Source organism: Centroberyx affinis, unplaced genomic scaffold (genome assembly GCF_046629955.1).
Source record: "Centroberyx affinis isolate AG114_WGS23_722 - 3 ecotype Tasmania unplaced genomic scaffold, CSIRO-AGI_Caff_v1 ptg000082l_1, whole genome shotgun sequence".
Taxonomy (NCBI): Eukaryota; Metazoa; Chordata; class Actinopteri; order Beryciformes; family Berycidae; genus Centroberyx; species Centroberyx affinis.
The window spans coordinates 109,278-128,970 of NW_027278790.1; the positions used below are offsets into that span (position 1 = coordinate 109,278).

Sequence of the window (19,693 nt, forward strand, 5' to 3'; positions counted from 1 at the left end):
ATGTAAATCATTCAAACCTCATACTAGCCCAACATGTTACCATTATGAAGGATTCAGAGTAGGTAGGTTCAAATGAAGCTCTCAGCAGAATTTCAAGCAGAAAGACAATCCCTTTTCACTTTCTTGCTCTTTCTTTGCACACCAGGTCTCTGGCTCACAATTATTGTCATCTAATGAACACGTTTGGTTATCTAGTCGGGCTCTCTGTCTGCCAATGATCTTTCTCATCAGATGGTATTTAAACTTACCTGATACGTCTCCTTGCTGTCATTTGAGTGTGTGTGCTGCTTTGCCTCTCCACCACGCCACCGCCACCAGGGTCAAGGCCCCGTCTGTGACTCCCCAGGATCATGGATCTTCAGACTATCATTAATTTATAGGGTTTGATCCCCTGTAAATTATTTCCAGCGACGGGGTCAATGGCAAATAGACATCTGGTTTAATGCATCACCTTTGGTCTGTTCCCGGATTGAACTGTGCACCAGAATACTGTTCTAGTAGTCTTCATTTTACATTTAAAAATATGAAGTGGGGTGTCCTGGTGGCTCCATGGTCTAAGGCGCATATCATGTAAATGTGATGTCCTGGGTTTGAATCTGGCCAGCACCTTTGTCGCATGTCATCCCCCTCTCTCTCCTAATCTTTCCTGGCTCTCTCTACTTTGACCTGTCTATTAAAGGTAAACATCATAAAAGAAAAACAATCTTTAAAAAGTAAAGTGAAAGGCCCAATCCTTAGTCCAAATCTAAACAAAAGGATATCCCCACCACAGAGAGTCAAAACATGGAATTGCAAGATTTTTTTTTATTCAGACCTCTTGATACATAGATACATGCTTTTTTGTTCTTGTTTTTATTTTCCATACATTTCATCCAACTTTATTTAATTGTGGTACTTCTACATCACTGTCTCTTTGTATTTCATTGTACATGAAGCACTTTGTAACATAGTTTTTAGGAAATTGCTATACAAAAAAAAGTTAGTATTATTAGTAGTAGCAGTAGTATATCTTACTATGCCATATATGACAGCTTAAGTATGTAGCTAATTTCATCCTGCAGGTCATGTCAAGCTGCTACTGCATAACTATGATAGAGACGTCCTCAATTCCAAACTTGTCTCAGCTTCTCCCATTTGTCTCCTCTGCCAGGCTGGATCCTCAACAGGTTGACAAAGGATCGACAAACGCTGATCCAGGAAATAATATGTTGAGTGAGTATGGTTCCATAATACCATAGTAATTACAAGTTCCTTATCTGTCTATAAATATATGATGGCTTTCACTTCAGGTGTTTGGTAAATCTGAAAGGGACACTTTGGGGGCCCATAGCTAAATGGGCAGGAGACCCATCACCCATAGATCACACAGGGTTTGGCTGAGTGGTCCAGCATGTCTGACTTCCCATACCACTCAATATGACTGCATGGGTTCAAAGCCCAGCTGACAGAGTGCTGGAGTAATCCTCTACACTCTGCTTCTTTCACACTCTTGAAGGAATACACCAAGTTTTTGGGAGATTGCCCCATAGGTTAATTTACACGTTAAGTAATGAGAACATACACACCAAAATCATCCGTGTCCCCAGGAGATCGTTGGTTGCAGTGCTCCATGCTAACACTTTAGCACATACTATGTTGACGAGATAGTAAGTGACTATCATTATATCAAAAGTGATAAAATGAGAACTTGTTGCTACTCTAAAGCTAAATAGTAAAAAAAATAATGCACCAGGAGCTACTTTCTCTGTTTCTATAGGAAGTGCATGTGGTGGGTGGAGCACCAGAATGCATAATCTGCTGGGGACACAGCAATGAGAAGCAATAAGAAATTAACATTTATTTTTCAGAGGGCATATTGAACTGTGAAATAGCATTTGCATTGCATATTGGCAGCTGAACACTCAATTTGTACCACTCAGATTGTTTTCATTTTAAATCATGCTATCCCACACTTCTTTTTTACTCCTGGAAACTGACAGCCTTTCTGTTGATTACTTAAGGTTTGTTGGTTTTTAGTTTTTATTGACGCAGTGTTTTTTGTGGACTTTGCATTTTCTTCTACTACTGACTGCATGGTGCCAAAATGTTCTATGCTATAGGCTGTGTACTCGGTTGTTTTTTGACGGAAAAAACTGCTCCACTGAGGAGTCCTGGTACCTTAGCGGTGTAAGGCACATACCATGTAAATGCAATTTCCTGGGTCTGAATCTGGTCCAGGACGTATGTCGCATGCCATCCCCCTCTCTTTCCCCCATCCTTCCTGTCTTTCTCCATTCTGATCTGTCCAATAAAGGTGAAAATGTCAAAAAATAATAATAATTTAAAATAATACCCTGGTCATAGACTCATACGAATCACTGATTTGGGTTTGGGTTTTAGTGACTCTTTAAAGTGTAAGTTGACCAGCGGGCCAATCCCCCTAAAACTTGGTGTATGCCTTTAAGGTGAAATGCTCACTACCCGCCTTGCAGGGCAACCACTAGTGATCATAGATTACAAGAGGAGAACATTAATCTGCTGAAAACCTATAAAAAGCTCTTTGAGGCCTCCAGAGAAGAAGGAAAAGCTGAGGTATGCAGATGGAAGCATCTTTGAACACTGACCTGTCTCAAGGTGCCTGTGCTCAAACACAGCTGTCCGATCCCCCACAGAGGCACCATGATAACAGAAGAGACTGTCATGGTCCAGCCCAGTGCATATGCCCATTCAGGGTAAACGTACCAGTTGTTAATCCTGAGTTGTTTGTAATCCACCAGGTACAGGACAAAGGAAATCTGTGAAGTTAAAAAAAATTATAATATACTTTAATCATTGTAGGACTATGGGGTATGAAATTACAATACGTATAAAGTGTTAAGGTTTTATACTAATTTCATCATGTTCTGTATTCTTAAATGAAATAAACTGTCACATAGGCTTACACTTCCTTGTTCAGAGAAGGGCCCCATTTTAAAACACCTAATATTTTCTGTTGGTTTCCATCTTGAAACTGTAGCTGAAATTGTGTTTTGTGTGAGTGTGCATTGTGTTATGGTGTTTTATTTATACAACAATTCCCTCAAGATGCATCACTTTTTTGATTAGATTGCAGTGGAACGTTTGCTGACTCAAAAGGCTTTCTTCTAAATATTTTTTTTTGCTTTGTTAAGGCAGAAGCAGCTCGGAGTGCTACTGTAAGTTAGACACAGTTGTGACACATCTGTTCAAGTCACAAGTTGAGGTAAGCCGAGGCTGAAAGGTGAATATGTACGATTCACAGACAAAAAGGGAAGCCCTTCCAAACAAGCAATGCATTCTATGGCACAGTGTAGACGTTGGGAACTACAAGGTAAATTCATGTTAATTCAAAATTACTGATGATACAGCTCAAGTTAACAGAGTTATGTAAAGTCATTGGTAGCCACTGGTGAGAGACAAGAAAATCAGTTCTGTATGACGCAGTTCAGTCTCTAGTAACTTGGCTGACTCACCAGTGACAACAGTGGAACAAAGTATCTCCAGCACAGTCTGAAGAAAACAGATGGTCGCTGTCCCATCATGTCCTCAATAATGTTGGAAAAACGGTCAACTCCTGATGATAATTCAGATTGTCCATTAGTCCAATTTCACATGATATGAAGTTATTTGATTCATACCTCAAAATACTGGGACCCCAAATGTGATCAAGACAGTAGGGCAGGCAATTTGATTAAAACGTTTGGTCAGATTCAGTTGATGCAACCAGTGTGACCAAGGCGATGCAAAATTTGTTTTCATATAGTAAACTCTCTCAAATTAGGAGCGTTTCTCTTTATCCCAGCATTTGAATTGGGGCAATATTGAAGTAAAGGAATAACCTCATAACTCATGACTGAAAAAACACCTGAAATTGCCAGATCAGAAAATTATGCATAATAAAAAATGGCTTTATTTGCTTACCAAATATCCAGCCCACAGTCAGACATTCAAACACAGCCATGAAATTCTGGCAAACTCTTGTACAGCCATAATAATCGATAAGCTGGAATATGTAAATTCCTCCCTGTAGGATACAGGAAGAGAGAATGTTTAAATTAGGAAAATCTTATGACAACAGTTTTTTTCAATGTGCTTTCAGGACAATATATTGTTCACCTCAGAGACCAAGGTCAGTTGTAGGAGGAAGGTGGATAAACAGATGAGGAGGACAAAGATCTCATGCCTTCCTGGTGTGCGAAACAGCTTAGGAAACAAGTCGCTCACTGTGGTGATGAAACACTCCACTGTCACAAACTGGAGGGAAAGTGAAATGAGCAATTTTAATTTTCCCTAGCCCTAATTTTCATGTGCCTGCAATGCACTGACTAATAATCAATGGGTAATACAACAAACAACCTTACATGTGTGTCAACACTCAGTAGAAGAAGCATGAGGAAAAAACAGACAGTCCAGAATTGAGGCAATGGCATCATGGCTGTTGCCTGAGGGTATGCGATGAAGGCCAAACCTGGACCTGTGAAGTATAGAAGGAATGAGGAGAGAAGGGAAAGAGTTCAGCCATGTATTTAACTGTATATGGATTTAAAATGATTACATTTATTTGTGGGACATTTTAAAACCTTAGAATATACCTGACTCTGCTACCATGTCAATGGGAACACCCTGTTTCTGAGCCATGAATCCAAGTACAGAGAAGACTACAAATCCAGCAACAAAACTGGTCCCACTGTTCAGCAGACTGAGCCAAAAGCAATCCCTAGAGGTCAAGGTAAGAGTGATAAACAGCCCTTGTCAAAAAAGGAAATTCTCAGTGGTATTATTTTGTTGTATTCATATTTAGTGAATGGTATACAGTACATTTTTAGATATTTAGAGATATTTATACAAACAGGGTCTATACTAACCAGGGGGGTATTCTATCAATGCGGATAAAGGAAAAGCCTCGCTTATCTTGATAAGTCTCACTAACTTAAGTGAGAGTTCCGTTCCATCACCGTGGCTTATATGATTCCCTGCTCAGTAACCATGGTAACTTATACCGCAGAACTAGCCTGCTCCGTAGCAGGCTAACTGTCAAGCTTAATTTATGTGTGTGTCAAAGAATGTCAGACTGCCAAAAGACAGTTCCGTCAGGTGTATTTTCGCACTGGCATCACTTATGTCATGTCCGTGTTCGGAAACATAAGTTCAGACCTTTTCTCACAATGTGACCAAGCATGAATGTATGTGTTTAAAAGACCGTATTAATAAAAATAAGTCATGAAAATCATGTCTCACTACTTTCACTGTCTCCAAAATCAATCAAACTTTATTTATATAGCACAAGTCATACATCAAACGCAACTCAAAGTGCTGAACATAAAAAGAGTTAAATAGAACATGAGGTTAGATAAAAAAAACCCAAAAAAGACGCCTTATTTCATTTCCCACTCGCATTCCGCGAAGACCCGCCCTACTCTGCCTCTGATTGGCTAGTAGGCATCCGTCTTTTTTTTGGTGGCTATAATGGTACATATTTACAGCTCAACAACTATTTTAACAAGTACATTTCACATTTCATTATAGGCTATTACCACTCTGGAAAGTGTTTTTGTATTTAATTTTCACTACTAATTTTCTGGCTATTGAGATGGCTCCTGTTGAGATGTAACAGTGAAGAATGAATATAGAGGCCAAGGATTACTTGGTCAGAGGGGCTTCACACACCTCACTGAATTAGGCTAATTAACAGGAAATGCATTAAATGCGTTATGTCGGTTCTCCTAAGTTAGCCTACATCATTATTTTAAACATACATCTGATATTATCTAGCCTACTGATAATATAGCCACACAGTCTTACTGTATCTAGTGATCTGAATGTTCATTTATTAATAAATACAAATGAAACAATAAGTAGGCTTGTATAACTTACGCATTTAGTCTGTCTGCAATTTTTTTGCCAAGCCATCTCCCTCGCTTTGTTGATTGCGGCAGTATTGCCCTTTTTGGTGATGACCCTTTATATGCCTCGTATAATTCTATATAACTCGTATAATTCCAGCCGCTGAGAAGAACACAGCTCTCGTTTTCCCTTCTTTTTTGCGACATATATCGTCTTTTCGACAATCGACTCTTCTGGGCTGCTTATGTACTCCGTGAGCGTGCACAATGCAAGATTATTCAAGCCTGGTTAGAGTTAACGTTGACTAGACAAGGCTGGATTGTGTTAGTGGAACGGCATGAGCCTTAAGTGAGAGTCGACGTTAATTCAAGCCGGGCTTTTTCAAGTAAGCGCGGCTTTCATTAGCTGCGTTGATGGAATACGCCCCAGACCAACTTCTAAGAGCAAAATATTTTCATAAAAATAACTGTGATATGTGCTTTATGCTTACTTGTAACAGTTGTTGTTGCGCTCATTATAGCTGCCGAGAACAGTCAGAGTTCCTGCGGTCAAGCTATAGGAGAAGAATATTTGAGATCCGGCCTCTATCCAGACCTGTAATGTCCCAAAAGGCATCATAAATACTGAGGTGATAGTATTGCTTACAAAAGTGAAATAACTGGCATGTCCAATCTACACTGGACGCGACTCAAGACGTTTTTTAGTTGTCCGTCTCTCGGAACAGAAATGCTCTCATTTGAACCATTTTCATACCAGTATTTTGGTGTATGTTTTTGTATTAATACTAGAAAGTGCATGGGCTGGCGTTGACCTCTAAAAAGGTGAATCTTGAGAAATGATTTAAAAGAATCAACATTGTCCGATGCTCTGACTGGGGTAGATAGCTTGTTCCAGATGCGAGGGGCAGCAGAGGAAAAGGCTCTGTCTCCCAAGGAGCGGAGCCTTGTGTTGGGGATAGCCAGAAGTCCAGAGCTAGAAGATCGAAGAGAGTGAGAAGTAGGGAGAGATGAGTTCTGATATGTAGTCGAGAGCAGAGTCGTGCAGGGCTTTGTAGGTGAGGAGCATCTCCTGACATCCACCTCCACAACACGGGAGGAGGTGGATGTCAGGAGTCGAGCTGCAGAAGTTTGTACTTATTGCAGTTTGTTGAGAAGATGAAGGCATGGATTATATGTTCCGCATCAGCGAATTTGAGGTGTGGGCGGATCCTGGCTATGTTTCAGAGGTGAAAAAAAAAAACTGTCTTTGTTTTGTTAATGTGGGGTTCAAATGAAAGGGCAGAATCCAGGATGAGACAGAGGTTCTTTACTTGCAGGGAAGGTCTGGCTGTCATATTATCATCAATGGAGAGGCAGAGGTCGCGGGCTGTATCAGATGTGGACTTGGAGCCAATGAGGATTATTTCAGTTTTGTCAGAGTTCAGTTTCAAAAAGCTGCTTTGCATCCAGGATTTGATATTCTGCAGACAGTTGTTGAGTGGGTGCCATTGTAGCTGAAATGTTAGGTGTGGTATGGATGTACATTTGAGTATTATCAGCATACAGGTGGTAGTTTAGGCCGTGGTTGTGGATAAATTGTCCGAGGGATAGCATGTAGATGCTGAAAAGGAGGGGTCCAAGCATGGAGCCCTGCAGGACCCCGTATTTAATGGTGGTTGGTTGTTACTGTTGGCTGTTGACTGTAACAAACAGCAGTCTTTTCCTCAGGTAAGACTTGAACCAGGTCAATGCAGAGCCAGAGACAGCAATCATTCCAGCAGTATGGGATTGTCAAGGTAAACTAAGTCAAGTATCTAGTTTTATCATTTATTCATTATGTTCTGATTTACCTTTCACCTATATTATGGACAAAGAGACCCTAGTAGAGACATTTAAGTGAAACCAGATGTTGAGGCTCTGTTTTGAAGGTGTCCTATGACATGACTGCATGTCTGACAAACACATGTGGTAGACGCATGATCAGGGGATGCCCTCTCTCATGGCTTTGTGCCAATTGGTTGAAAGTATTTAAGAAAATATGCATTGACCAACCACAGATCATTTCTTTGTCTCTTAGAAAACTATATAAGATCAAGTATTCTGTTTTTTAGTTGAGACATACTGATGTAAGCTTTGGGTGTGATCTTATGTCTCCTTATTATTGACTCAATAATAATCTCATTAATCTTCAAAATCAGTAAGTGGCTTGTGTCTTTACTTTGTGTATGAGTCCAGTGCTTTTGACAGATTTCCACGACATTTTGGAGGTTCCACCGAGATCCTGAAACCTGTTGGCTGTGTCTGTGGGAGGATGGATTGCCCTTAGCTAGGCGGTTTGTTAGACAGACTGAGGAAACCTCGACCCCAATTATACTGGGTTGTTTTCAGAGATGCCTGCAATCCCTCTCTTCCATAGATTCGGGACACAGTAAGTGGTTTTGATTCTTGGAGGATTTTAGAGTCTTGATTGGCATGCTAATTTTTGTGGAAATTGTAACTGGTCACTTTTCGTATTCTAAATTTGTATAAATATTGTTTATATACACGCACTGATTGGGTTTGAAGATTTTTGATTGTTAATTCTAAGCTTAGAACAGGGAATTCTACTGGGAGGAATTTTCTCCTAGGGAGAATTTGCCTGAAAAAGGGAGAGGAACTTCGGTTGGCTCTCGCCTTAAAGTGCACAAATGAGGGAGAAATGGTTTCTTGCCTCCGGATCCGTTCGGTGAGACCGATAAAGTGCACAATGAGGGAGAAATGGTTTCTTGCCTCCGGATCCGTTCGGTGTGACCGATAAAAGCGCTGGGTGAGAGAGACTCACTCAAATCAAGGCCTTTTTTTTCTGTGTGTGTGTGTGTGTGTGTGTACTGAGTTTGAAGAGCGAACAGACCTATTAGAAAAGGACAGGGGGGTCCTAAGAGAAAGGCCTTAAGAGAAGAAAAGAAAACTTGTAACAAGAAAAAAGAGAAAAAAAAAAAAGAAAAATTGTTTGTGATATTCTGTGAGTGAATGGGGATGCCTCTGTGATATCAGTGTCCTGTGGGTATTTATCCACACAAAGGGTACGTTGCTCTGAACGAAAGTGTCGTACAAACTACCTGGCTGATATCATGGTACATTCCATTGGCTTTGTGTGAATGCAGTTGTGAAAAGAGTGATTACTCCTTTAAGATAGTCTGTGGGATTATTCTGCTTGTGATGTGTTTCTTTCCATGTCTTGAGTGGGACTGACCTTGCTGGACTTGAACAGTGAGTGTACTTTGGTGGGCGGAGCTATACCTCCCATTTCCCGAATGAGAGGAGTGACTAAAACTATAGTGCCTTCTGATATGTGGTTGTGAGAGGAGTAATGGAGTGAGTGAAGTAGTTGTTAAGGTACCAGAATTTATAGTGTGTATAATAATAATATATGATTATAATAGAGTGTATAGAAGAGACGTCATTTATACACTTATTGTGATATGAAGTGTAAAAGACTTTGATATAGTAATTTGTTATAGGAGATATTATTGTATAGTCCACTCATCAAGTGTGGTAAAAATAAATAAATAAATAAAAGGGCAACCACAACTGAGAGCGAGATGGTAAACACATTAGGAAAATTAGACCAAATTTCTGACCCACTTGCGGGTCCTGTAAAAGTAATGGCAGATAAATGGGGTAAAAGTGTGGTTGAGGATGTTCCACTTTGGCACTACGTAACTGAAGGTATTTTCCCCATAAAAGGTATTTTGAGTGTAAACTGTTTAGTTAGATGTAAGATGGTTAGAGGAAAAAGAAAAGTAGGGACAGAGATAGGGACCTGTTTCCGCGTATGCTCTATCCTATACAGCTCCATCCTCAGGAAATGGGTGTGATGTGACTGATGATGATGATGATGTGGCCCTGCAGGCAGTAGCCTCAGTCCCTCCTACATCTCAGGTTCCACCTCCATCAACCACTGGATTCTATCCATTTCTACAGAGAATGGGAGGGTCTGATCTCAAGAAGGAGGAAGACTCATCAGGGCTTTCACCACCTCCTTTATATGCAGACTCCACCTCCTTCCCTTTTGTTTTTCACTGCCCACAGATTCGCAGCATGTCAGCTAAGCAGGAAACAGACACGGTGACCCAGATACCTATGATGATGTTTCTGAATTAGTAACCAGAACCTGCAGATGGAAATCAAGGCTTCTGGCAGCCGCATGTATTGGTCTACAGGCCATGACAACCTGATGAACTGAAGGAAGTTGCCAAAGAATTGCCAGACCCCCACAAAACTGGAGATGAGAAGTGGGAGGTTGCAATGAAACAGTTGTTGACAATGTGTCACCCTACATTGGCAGAGGTAGAAGCAGTATACAGTAGGTGTTTTCTGTTAAGACGGCCGAACATCAAGCCAGCCGGCACACAAACTATGATCCAGATTACCAGGAATACAGAGACTAGATGGATAAGCTCTACTGAGATGGATAAACTGCTTTTTCCCTGCGTACCAGTTGGCCTGAAATTTACAGGACCAAGTAGAATGATGATGAGTCTGCCATTGATTATCGTGCTAGAATGGAATCTGTGTTTGCTGCCCATTCTGGTGTTGACCAGGATAATGATGCCTACGACAACCTGCTGAAGAATGCTTTGATACAGGGTCTCCATTCAACTCTGAAGAACCAAACTGTGGCTACGTGCATCGTCTGGGAAACAAAACCCCTAAGTGAAGTCTGGGCTTATGTCCTCTACACTGAAAGGAACCAGAGTGACATTGAGTAGAAACACAGTAAGAAACTCCAATCTGCATAGTTAATGTTTTATCAACAGACTGGAAATCGAGGCAATGAAGTACACCGAGGACGAGGACGTGAAGGTAGAGGCTATGGAAGACAACCACCCACACAGCCTCCTAACCAGCAATGCCTGGAGTGCTGCAACTGTAAAGGGTATGGCCATATGGCTCATGACTGTTCATCAAATCACAGGTCTGGCCTACGAAAACGTGAGAATGCACCTGATGGATCCTGGCCACATGCAACTCTTAGGACTGTCTGTGAATGCTCCAGGATTCCAGTCAGATAACCCATAGGAGACAGCGGGAACAGGTCAGAGAGGTGAACAGTATAGCTCAGATGAACAGAAAGACACTGAACTTATAACTTATGGTCAATATATTAAACCACTACCCATAGAGACAGAAAGTAGCTAAATTAAGTTTGAGAGTAGGAAATGAAGTGGTGTTCTTTTTGGTTGATTCTGGTGTAGATGTTTCCGTTGTGCAGTCCAAGTTGCTCCCAAATGCACCCAATCAACAAAACATTTTTTTTAAAGAACAATTGGCTCATCAGGAGTCCTGGTGTTAAAATCGATTTCTGAACCACTTTCTGTCACTTAAGGTGATTACAAAGGAAATCATCCTTTTTTGTTGACAGATTTTTGTCCAGATAATTTGTTGGGACGTGATCTTATGTGTGCTTTGGGAATAAATATGTACTGCAGTCCGGATGGTATTATTTTCTCCTCTAAAACACTAGGTATTTTTATTATGATAACACATAATGGTTATTTTTGGGATCTCACAGAGCATGTAGATGAGGATGTTTTTTTTGTTTTTTTTTTCCACCAAGAGTAAGACACCACTCTCTATTCTTTTCACATGCTTTTAGCAACTGTTATGGGCTACTAGCAAATTTGATTTTGGCTGTATGAAAACAGCAACACCTATAGTGGTAGAACCAAAATCTTTTTTTCAGACCATGTAAGAGACAATATCCCCTCAGCCTAGAGGCTGTAGGGGGAATTGTTCCTGTTATTGAGTCACTGAAAAAAAACAAGGTGCCATCGTGGAATGCCCACATTCTCCTTGCAATACCCCTCTTCTGCCTATTAGAAAGCCAAACGGTGGTTGAAGACCTGTTCAGGATTTGAGAGCTGTAAATGACATTGTGTAACATCCAGCGTCTAGAGTACCAAATGTGGTAACTCTAATGTCTTAGGTCTCATCTGATTCTTGTTGGTTTACTGTGATTGACCTGGCAAATGCTTTTTTCAGCATTTCTGTGCATCCTGATTCCCAGTTCTGGTTTGCCTTTACCTTAAATGGTAAGCGCTACATGTGGACTTGTATGCCTCAGGGTTTCTCAAGCAGCCCTACTTTGTTTGTTCTGGCTGTAGCTGAGAACCTCTCAGGTTGGGAGTCCCCTTGTGGTAGTACATTATGTGGATGATCTTTTGTTGTGTTCCCCTTCTGAGCAGGCCTGCAAAATAGACATTGTCTCCCTTCTCTGTTACTTAGCAGAGAATGGATACAAGGTCTCAAAAGATAAAATCCAGCTGGTTTTATAGTCCGTACGCTATCTAGGACATATTGTCACATTTGACGGTCGTAAACTCGATCCCGAACGCGGAATAGCAATTTTGGAGGTGCCAAAACCTGCAAGCAAATGATGTCGTTTTTGGGTCTTGTAGGCTACGGCCGCCCATGGATACGTGACTATGCAGAGATATCTCTACCACTGTATGACATCACGCACAGTGGTAAACATTTGGCCATGACTGACCCCCTGACTTGGACTATTGAGACTGACAAAGTAATTACTGACTTGAAATAGGCTTTTTCTAGTTCTTCCTATTTAGGACTCCCTGACTATAATAAACCCTTCAATCTGTTCGTCTCTGAACGAGATGGGTTTATATCAGCTGTTTTGACTCTCATGTCTCATGGTGACAAACAGCGCCCTGTTGGCTATTTCTCTAAACACCTGTCTACGACTGAGAGAGCAACGGTCCTATGCTTTAGGTCTGTTGCTGCAGCTACTGAAGCTGTCTTTATAACTGCTGACAATGTTGTTATGTGTTCTTTAACCGTTTATGTTTCACATGCTGTCCATTTTTTTCATTCTTCAGGCTAAGACTGCTCACCTAACTCCTACAAAGATGCTGCATTGGTGGAATGTTCTACTTACTGGGCCCTCATTTATCAATCTAGCTTAGAAACCAGCGCAGATTGGCGCGCAGAAATTATCTTACGACAGGGTTCACGTGTGATTCATGAAACGTTCGTAACTCGCCAATTACAGTGTAAGAATGATCGGCCGTTGATAAATGCCGCGACTGAAAACAATCTTCATTTAAATATCACGCCCTTAGATATTCTTGGTTTAGGGGCCTCGTCCCTAGAGTTTACAAGATGGAGATGCGTAATACGTCCAAGAAGAGAAACTTCTCCGACCTCCATATAGAAACTCTAACATCGCAAAGTCCAATTGAATCAATTAGTTCTATTTTGCAGCCTGAAAAGTTATCAAAGGAAGTCGGAAAAATGCAGTATGGAAAGAAATTACTGCTGCGATCAACTGCGTTGCCGTGGACAATTGAACTTCAGCTGACGTTTGAATATTTAATTATACATCCGTAATATGTATACCATATATAATAATAGCCTAATATAAAGCTTGTATCGCAATTCTTTACATTTAGGTGAAGAAAAAATGGTCACACCTCAAACAAGTAGGCTATCTCAAAATGAAAGAGAAATTAATCTTACACCAGAAAACTGTTAACCCTGTTAACAATTTGAAAATACTTATTCATGTTAGGGATATGACACATAGTCGATGTAGGCATTTACAAAATAGAATATTTTGCCATAGGTTACATATTTTAAGTGATGGATATGTGGCTGCATATGCTTAGATGCCAGTCAGAATACTATATGGTCTAATAACAATTTTCCGACTCAGCTAGATTTACTATGCTGCACTGCAAGTCCACGTTGACTCGAAAACTTGCTACACGAGTTGAGACTTGACGTGAGATTTGATCGTAGCCTCCGTTTACGTCCAAATTGATAAATGCTGAGTTTTGCGTGGAAATGACTGTACACCCAGTTTTCTGTCGTACGTTCATGTCGTAAATGAGGGCCTATGTCTCATGTTATTCTGAAGTGCTGTACTGTTTTAACCCTTCCACACTTCTCCCTACAGTGGAAGATGGTGAACCCCACTGCTGTAGGTTGTTGATATTGCTGCCAAACCTTGTGATGCCTTGTTTGATATATCACTGGTTAACCCTGACTGTGTTTTCTTTGTAGATGGTGTTCCTTGTGTTGCTTATGCTGTTTGCACTGCATATGATGTTGTTGGAAGTGCTAAGCTTCCAGGACATTTTTCTGCGCAAGCAGCAGAACTCTTTGCCTTAACTCGTGCTTTTATTATACTATCAATATGCTTTCAATTTGTGTCATCATTTTCATGCTGTTTTTAAATGACAGGCTTACACAGGTGGTGCTGATCCAGTTTCATTGGGAACTGCTGTTGCTGATGCTGTAGCTAAAGCTGCTACTTTTTTCCTGTTTCTTCCACTTTGCAAAATGCATCTGTCTTTTAGGATGATAGTGACAACGACGAAACAGCTTTTGAAGAACGAGACGAAACCACTCTGCATCGGATGTGCTAGTAACCTCTCCAGTGTGGTGGCCTTCTACTGAGTGTAAAGCTCATGGGTTGAAGATAACATGCTTTATTGTGTTCTTTTTTTTATCCTACTTTAATTTGACGCTTGCTTGTAATTCTCAGAAGTAATGTTTTCCTCACTGTTTAAGTGAAGTATACATAGGGTAGGATGTATCTAGCTTTCATTTTATTTTCATCTTAGTTGTCACTCTGTGACAAAAGGGAGGAATTAATGTAAGAAATAAAATGAATCAAATTACTATTATTTACCCAGGTATTAGTTAGGATGTTGTTATGCTCATCTAACAGTACCAGTACATTTAATTTGAACAACAAATCAGTGGCAAAATACTTCTTCAACTGAAATAAGTGGCTTGAATGACATTCGTGTTAGGAAGCTTAGACCTCTTATTATAGATCTCGTAGCTACAACAACTTTTGACCGTGATATCCCCTGGTATGAGAAGGTGGTACATTTTTTCTATCCATAGATAAGAGTATCTCGTTTAGCTTTACAGCTAGATAACCTGTCTTATACTATGTATGGTTTTGCAAATGCAACTGTGAAAGGTTTTTCATTCATTAAGGAGACTTTGAAGTCCCATAGATTGACTTTGTTAAGACACCAGTAAGTCTTGGATTTTTATTAGCTAAGACTAGAGGTTTATGTGCAACATTCAATTTGACTGGTGGTTCCTGTACTTTACAGATAATTTGACGGATGTTATTTTTGTTTTGAACCGTTTTCGGTCTAGTTTCCAGCCCAGTTCTGCTGATCCTTTCTATAGCTGGTTGACAAATATTTTTGGTTCAGGTATACTGGAGATAATTTTGTCTGTTATAGGAACCATACTGTTGTTATTTTTGTTATGTGTTTTCTGAGTTGTGCTAAAGCTATGATTCATAAGTTCAACACTATCTCACTAACTGCTGTAGCAATACAATATGATGATAAATGTTAAGACTTTGATGATAAAAACAACTTTCAACAGCTGAAATTCTACCTGGATCCGGATATACAAAGCACAGGGGTTGATGACCTCTATGTGTAACAATGATAGAATGATTTGGTTGTTCATAATGGATGTTTTGCTCATGTCTCTGGCTTGTGCATATGTGAAGGTTGATGTGTTGGGGTCATGTTGATAAATGATAAAAAGGGGGGAATGTCAAGGTAAACTAAGTCAAGTATCTAGTTTTATCATTTATTCATTATGTTCTGATTTACCTTTCACCTATATTATGGACAAAGAGACCCTAGTAGAGACATTTAAGTGAAACCAGATGTTGAGGCTCTGTTTTGAAGGTGTCCTATGACATGACTGCATGTCTGACAAACACATGTGGTAGACGCATGATCAGGGGATGCCCTCTCTCATGGCTTTGTGCCAATTGGTTGAAAGTATTTAAGAAAATATGCATTGACCAACCACAGATCATTTCTTTGTCTCTTAGAAAACTATATAAGATCAAGTATTCTGTTTTTTAGTTGAGACATACTGATGTAAGCTTTGGGTGTGATCTTATGTCTCCTTATTATTGACTCAATAATAATCTCATTAATCTTCAAAATCAGTAAGTGGCTTGTGTCTTTACTTTGTGTATGAGTCCAGTGCTTTTGACAGATTTCCACGACAGGATGGTGAACAGTATCAAAAGCAGCACTTTGGCCTGACCTTTCCACTTCAGCTAAATGCCTAAAATGTAAATGTAAGTCACACCACTGGAGCCAGTTAGTTTTCTGATTCAGAAAACAAAAAACTGACAGAAATATAAGTCTTATGTTGATTTCACGCTTATTCTACAACTGAGGTAACATAAACAGGCTACCTCATAATCAGTCAGGCGGTTCAAGTCTGGATACAGATAGAACTGAATCCCTTCCCAAGCTCCAGGTAGAGTCAACCCCCTGACTAGTAGTATCAGCAGCATCACATAGGGGAAAGTGGCTGTGAAGTACACTACCTGAAAAGACAAGGAAATGTTTGCAGTGATATTTAAATTAATGGAGATAATAACAAATTCTATAAAACTGTTAATGCTTTAATGCTTAATGATGAGAGGGAAATTGCTGAAAATGTGTAGGTTGCTATTCACCACTAGTCTATCCTTTTAGATAAAATGTTACAACAGGACCTTTCCTGAGGATCTGACACCTTTCCAGACACTGAAGTAGCAGAACACCCAGCAGGCCAGAAGACACAAGGCCAGCTCCCATCTGACACTGCCCAGCTCCTCAATGCCTCCAGAAATGGCCAGCGCCCGCCGTCTGAGGTAAGGGGAAATTTATTATTATTGAAGGTACACATAATGTGATACAAACCTCTGAATGTTGTTCTAAAGTGATCAAGAAGTAGTCAAGTCATATCACTCAGTTTACTGAAGATTGAAAGATGTTCTTATGGTACATTTATGACACTCTGTTTAGCACTTTTTCTAATATTAAACATTTTCAAACATTCATTGGGGCAACACAGAATAACAATCTTTAATACATGAAAAAGTGACTTCATCATGGCTCATTATGAGAACAGGAATTTAGACTCACTCCCAGAACTCAGTTGCAGCAGAGGTGGCGGGTAACATGGTCCGATTTGCAGTGAGATTTGGTGAATAAGAAGTCTGAAGACCCACACAGTTAGCTGATTTTGGAAACAATTTGCACGAACAATGGCTGTTGGTCACTGAGCATTTCCACTGGAGCCATTGCAGGTAAAGTGTCTTGTTCAATGACACACTGAATCTCTTTACACGCCTCACAAATGAATAGTAAACTCCAGTCTCAGCCTTACCTGTATTCCAGGTATTCCCACAGCTGGCCCAGGGGAGCTGGGATCTGAAGGAGAACACCAGGTAGAGGAGAGCCCAGGCTTGGATAACAATATAGCTGAAGTCATAGAGTTTAATTATCAAATGTCCATATCCAATTCCTAAAATACAGATGAAAAAACATAGTTTATAAAACAGTATGTGTTTGGGTATATATTAAACAGACTGGTTAAGAAGGCCAGCTCTGTCCTGAGATGCCCCCTTGACCCAGTGGAGGTGGTGGGAGAAAGGAGAATGATGGCTAAGCTATCATCCCTGATGGAGAACATGTCCCATCCCATGCAGGACACTCTGACAGCACTGGGCAGCTCTTTCAGTGACAGGCTGCTTCACCCGCGGTGTGTGAAGGAGAGGTACCGCAGGTCATTCCTTCCTGCTGCTGTCAGACTATACAATCAACACTGCTCCCAGTAGACCACACACACCAAGTCTGAACAAATTCACTCATGTGCAATATCAATGTATACCAAACTGTGCAATATCAATATTTCCTATGTGCAATAATGTGAATTTAACCGTTTACTGTAACTGTTTGTTTACTTATTTATTTATTATATCTTGCTTTTTTACTGATGCCTTTTTTTACTTGCTTTTGCACTATCCCCTTTGCTGCTGTAATACTGTAAATTTCCCCGTTGTGGGATTAATAAAGAATTATCTTATCTTAAAACGTTCAAACCTGTGGAGGTAATTCAAATTTTGAGACACACAGAACAGCTTGAGTTATAAAAGAAGAAAGAAAACACAATTTCTTGTCTAGTGTGATTCATTCACACACTCACCTTGTGCCAGTGGACAAATTTTCCTCCAACAGGTGACCATTCCCTCCTGGGTGTACTGACCAATCACACTCTCCAGTAGGAACAGAGGTATCCCCAAAACCACAATTAACAGACAATATGGCACCAGAAAGGCCCCTAGGTATAAAAAACAGACATATATGACCATGATAATGAAAAAATAGTGTCGACTTTTCACTCACCTCTCATCAACAGATATTTCCCAATTTCAGTACACCCAAAACAAGAATGCACCTCTCTACCTCCAAATTCTTAATATTTATATACATAATATTCTTATTCACCTCCACCATTCTTGTAGCAGAGGTATGGGAATCTCCACACATTGCCCAGACCAACCACATTTCCTGCAACAACCAGAATATATTCTGTTTTACTAGCCCACTGTCCCCTGTCTTCAATCCTTCTCTCCTTTTTGGTCTTTCTTCTTTCTCTGTTCATCTTGAGATCTGAAAGACTTCCACTGTAGTGCAGGTAATCCACTCTGTTATGATTCCAGAATACTACAATGTAATCTTTACTGCTCTTGTTATGCTACAGTTTGCTAATTTGACTATACATTGACTACTGTCATCCAGTCGGTCTTGCTAGACCTGGAGGACTGCCTACTTTAACATGCACAGAATTTCGTTTTTTAACCTGATGACTCAGATAACCTGGTTTTGGGGTTGATGTATAACCGGGTTCATGAGAAACTCTGTTAAGTCGCTTGGCTTACTCTAATATTAAAACGGGTTACTGTGGCATGTTAATACCTTACCCCTTTTTTGCTTTTCACCGTCCGTGTCGTTCCTTCTTCAGCCCCCGACACACCAGACAGACACACTAATGAAAGCTTAGACCAGCTGGCAAAAGTGTGATGTACCTTCTATCTTTTTATTAAGTATTTAACCCCAAAAGTTTCTTCCAAAAAAAAAAAAAAAAAAAACACCTCCACACAAGCATCAAGCAAGTAACATTCAAAGATAGAAACTTATAATGCCAAGCTCACAACTTGATTTTGGACACTTCATGGCTGTGGAAATGAGTGTAGAGAAATGTGTACAGCCTATTCCTTAGTAAATTATTGATTAGGCTACTGCTTTCGGGATGCTTATAAATACATACAGTACATGTTTTTCTTTTTTAAATGAAAAAGGTAATCATGGGTATGAATATAGGCCAACCTCAATCTCATTTAATTTGGTGAAAGTTGTTACTGATTCCATCTTTTACGATATCCAATCATCCTGAAGAGACATCATACAAGATGGGATGACTGAAAATGGCAATAATTGTCTTTTTCTCAATGCTCTGTGGTAGGACAGGCAGAACATGAACTTTCAATTATACGGACACGTGCTAATTTGAATAAAGTAGTAGTAGACTAGAACTCAAAGTCCTATTTTGGCGCTTCCTTCTTGCATTTAGGGTTGGAATGTTTTGACGCTCACCTTCCCACAATCCTACACATATGTATGCCTGATTTCATTCAAATTAATTGGGAGTGTCTAACATTTTGTGCCTGTTTAGCGTGTTGTTTTGCAGCTCTTATAACTCCAGAATACTGCAAGCTATTGATTTTCTCATGGGAAATTTTTTTACATTCTGTACACAGCCAGAATTATTCAAACTGTGATTGCCTCCAGTCAGAATTCAAGTTCATTATTTGTTTAGCCCTTTATCATAAGTACGTCTCAAAGGACAAAGGCCTAAAGCGATCCAAAAAGGCAAAAACTAAACAGGCTGACAGGCAAAAAGCAAAACAAAGACTCCAAACCTGGCGGAAGGTCTAAGCAGACTAACAACACTGGTGACAAGGCAGGTAACAGAGCTGGGAA

General features: G+C 40.1%; 1 protein-coding gene across 1 annotated transcript; it reads right to left on the bottom strand.

Annotated features, from left to right (window-relative positions):
• Window positions 1-1,055: 1,055 nt before the first annotated feature.
• Window positions 1,056-18,314, bottom strand: LOC139646035 (sodium- and chloride-dependent GABA transporter 3-like). The gene is made up of 14 exons (XM_071521936.1): window positions 18,158-18,314; window positions 17,856-17,990; window positions 17,037-17,174; window positions 16,793-16,886; window positions 16,381-16,513; window positions 16,075-16,209; window positions 6,332-6,435; window positions 4,590-4,714; window positions 4,359-4,471; window positions 4,114-4,251; window positions 3,919-4,021; window positions 3,471-3,571; window positions 2,604-2,774; window positions 1,056-1,188 (listed from the first exon to the last, which is right to left on the bottom strand). Exons 1-14 carry the CDS (start codon window positions 18,312-18,314, stop codon window positions 1,087-1,089), a joined length of 1,749 nt encoding a protein of 582 aa, XP_071378037.1. The 3' UTR covers window positions 1,056-1,086.
• Between the last annotated feature and the right edge of the window lie 1,379 nt (window positions 18,315-19,693).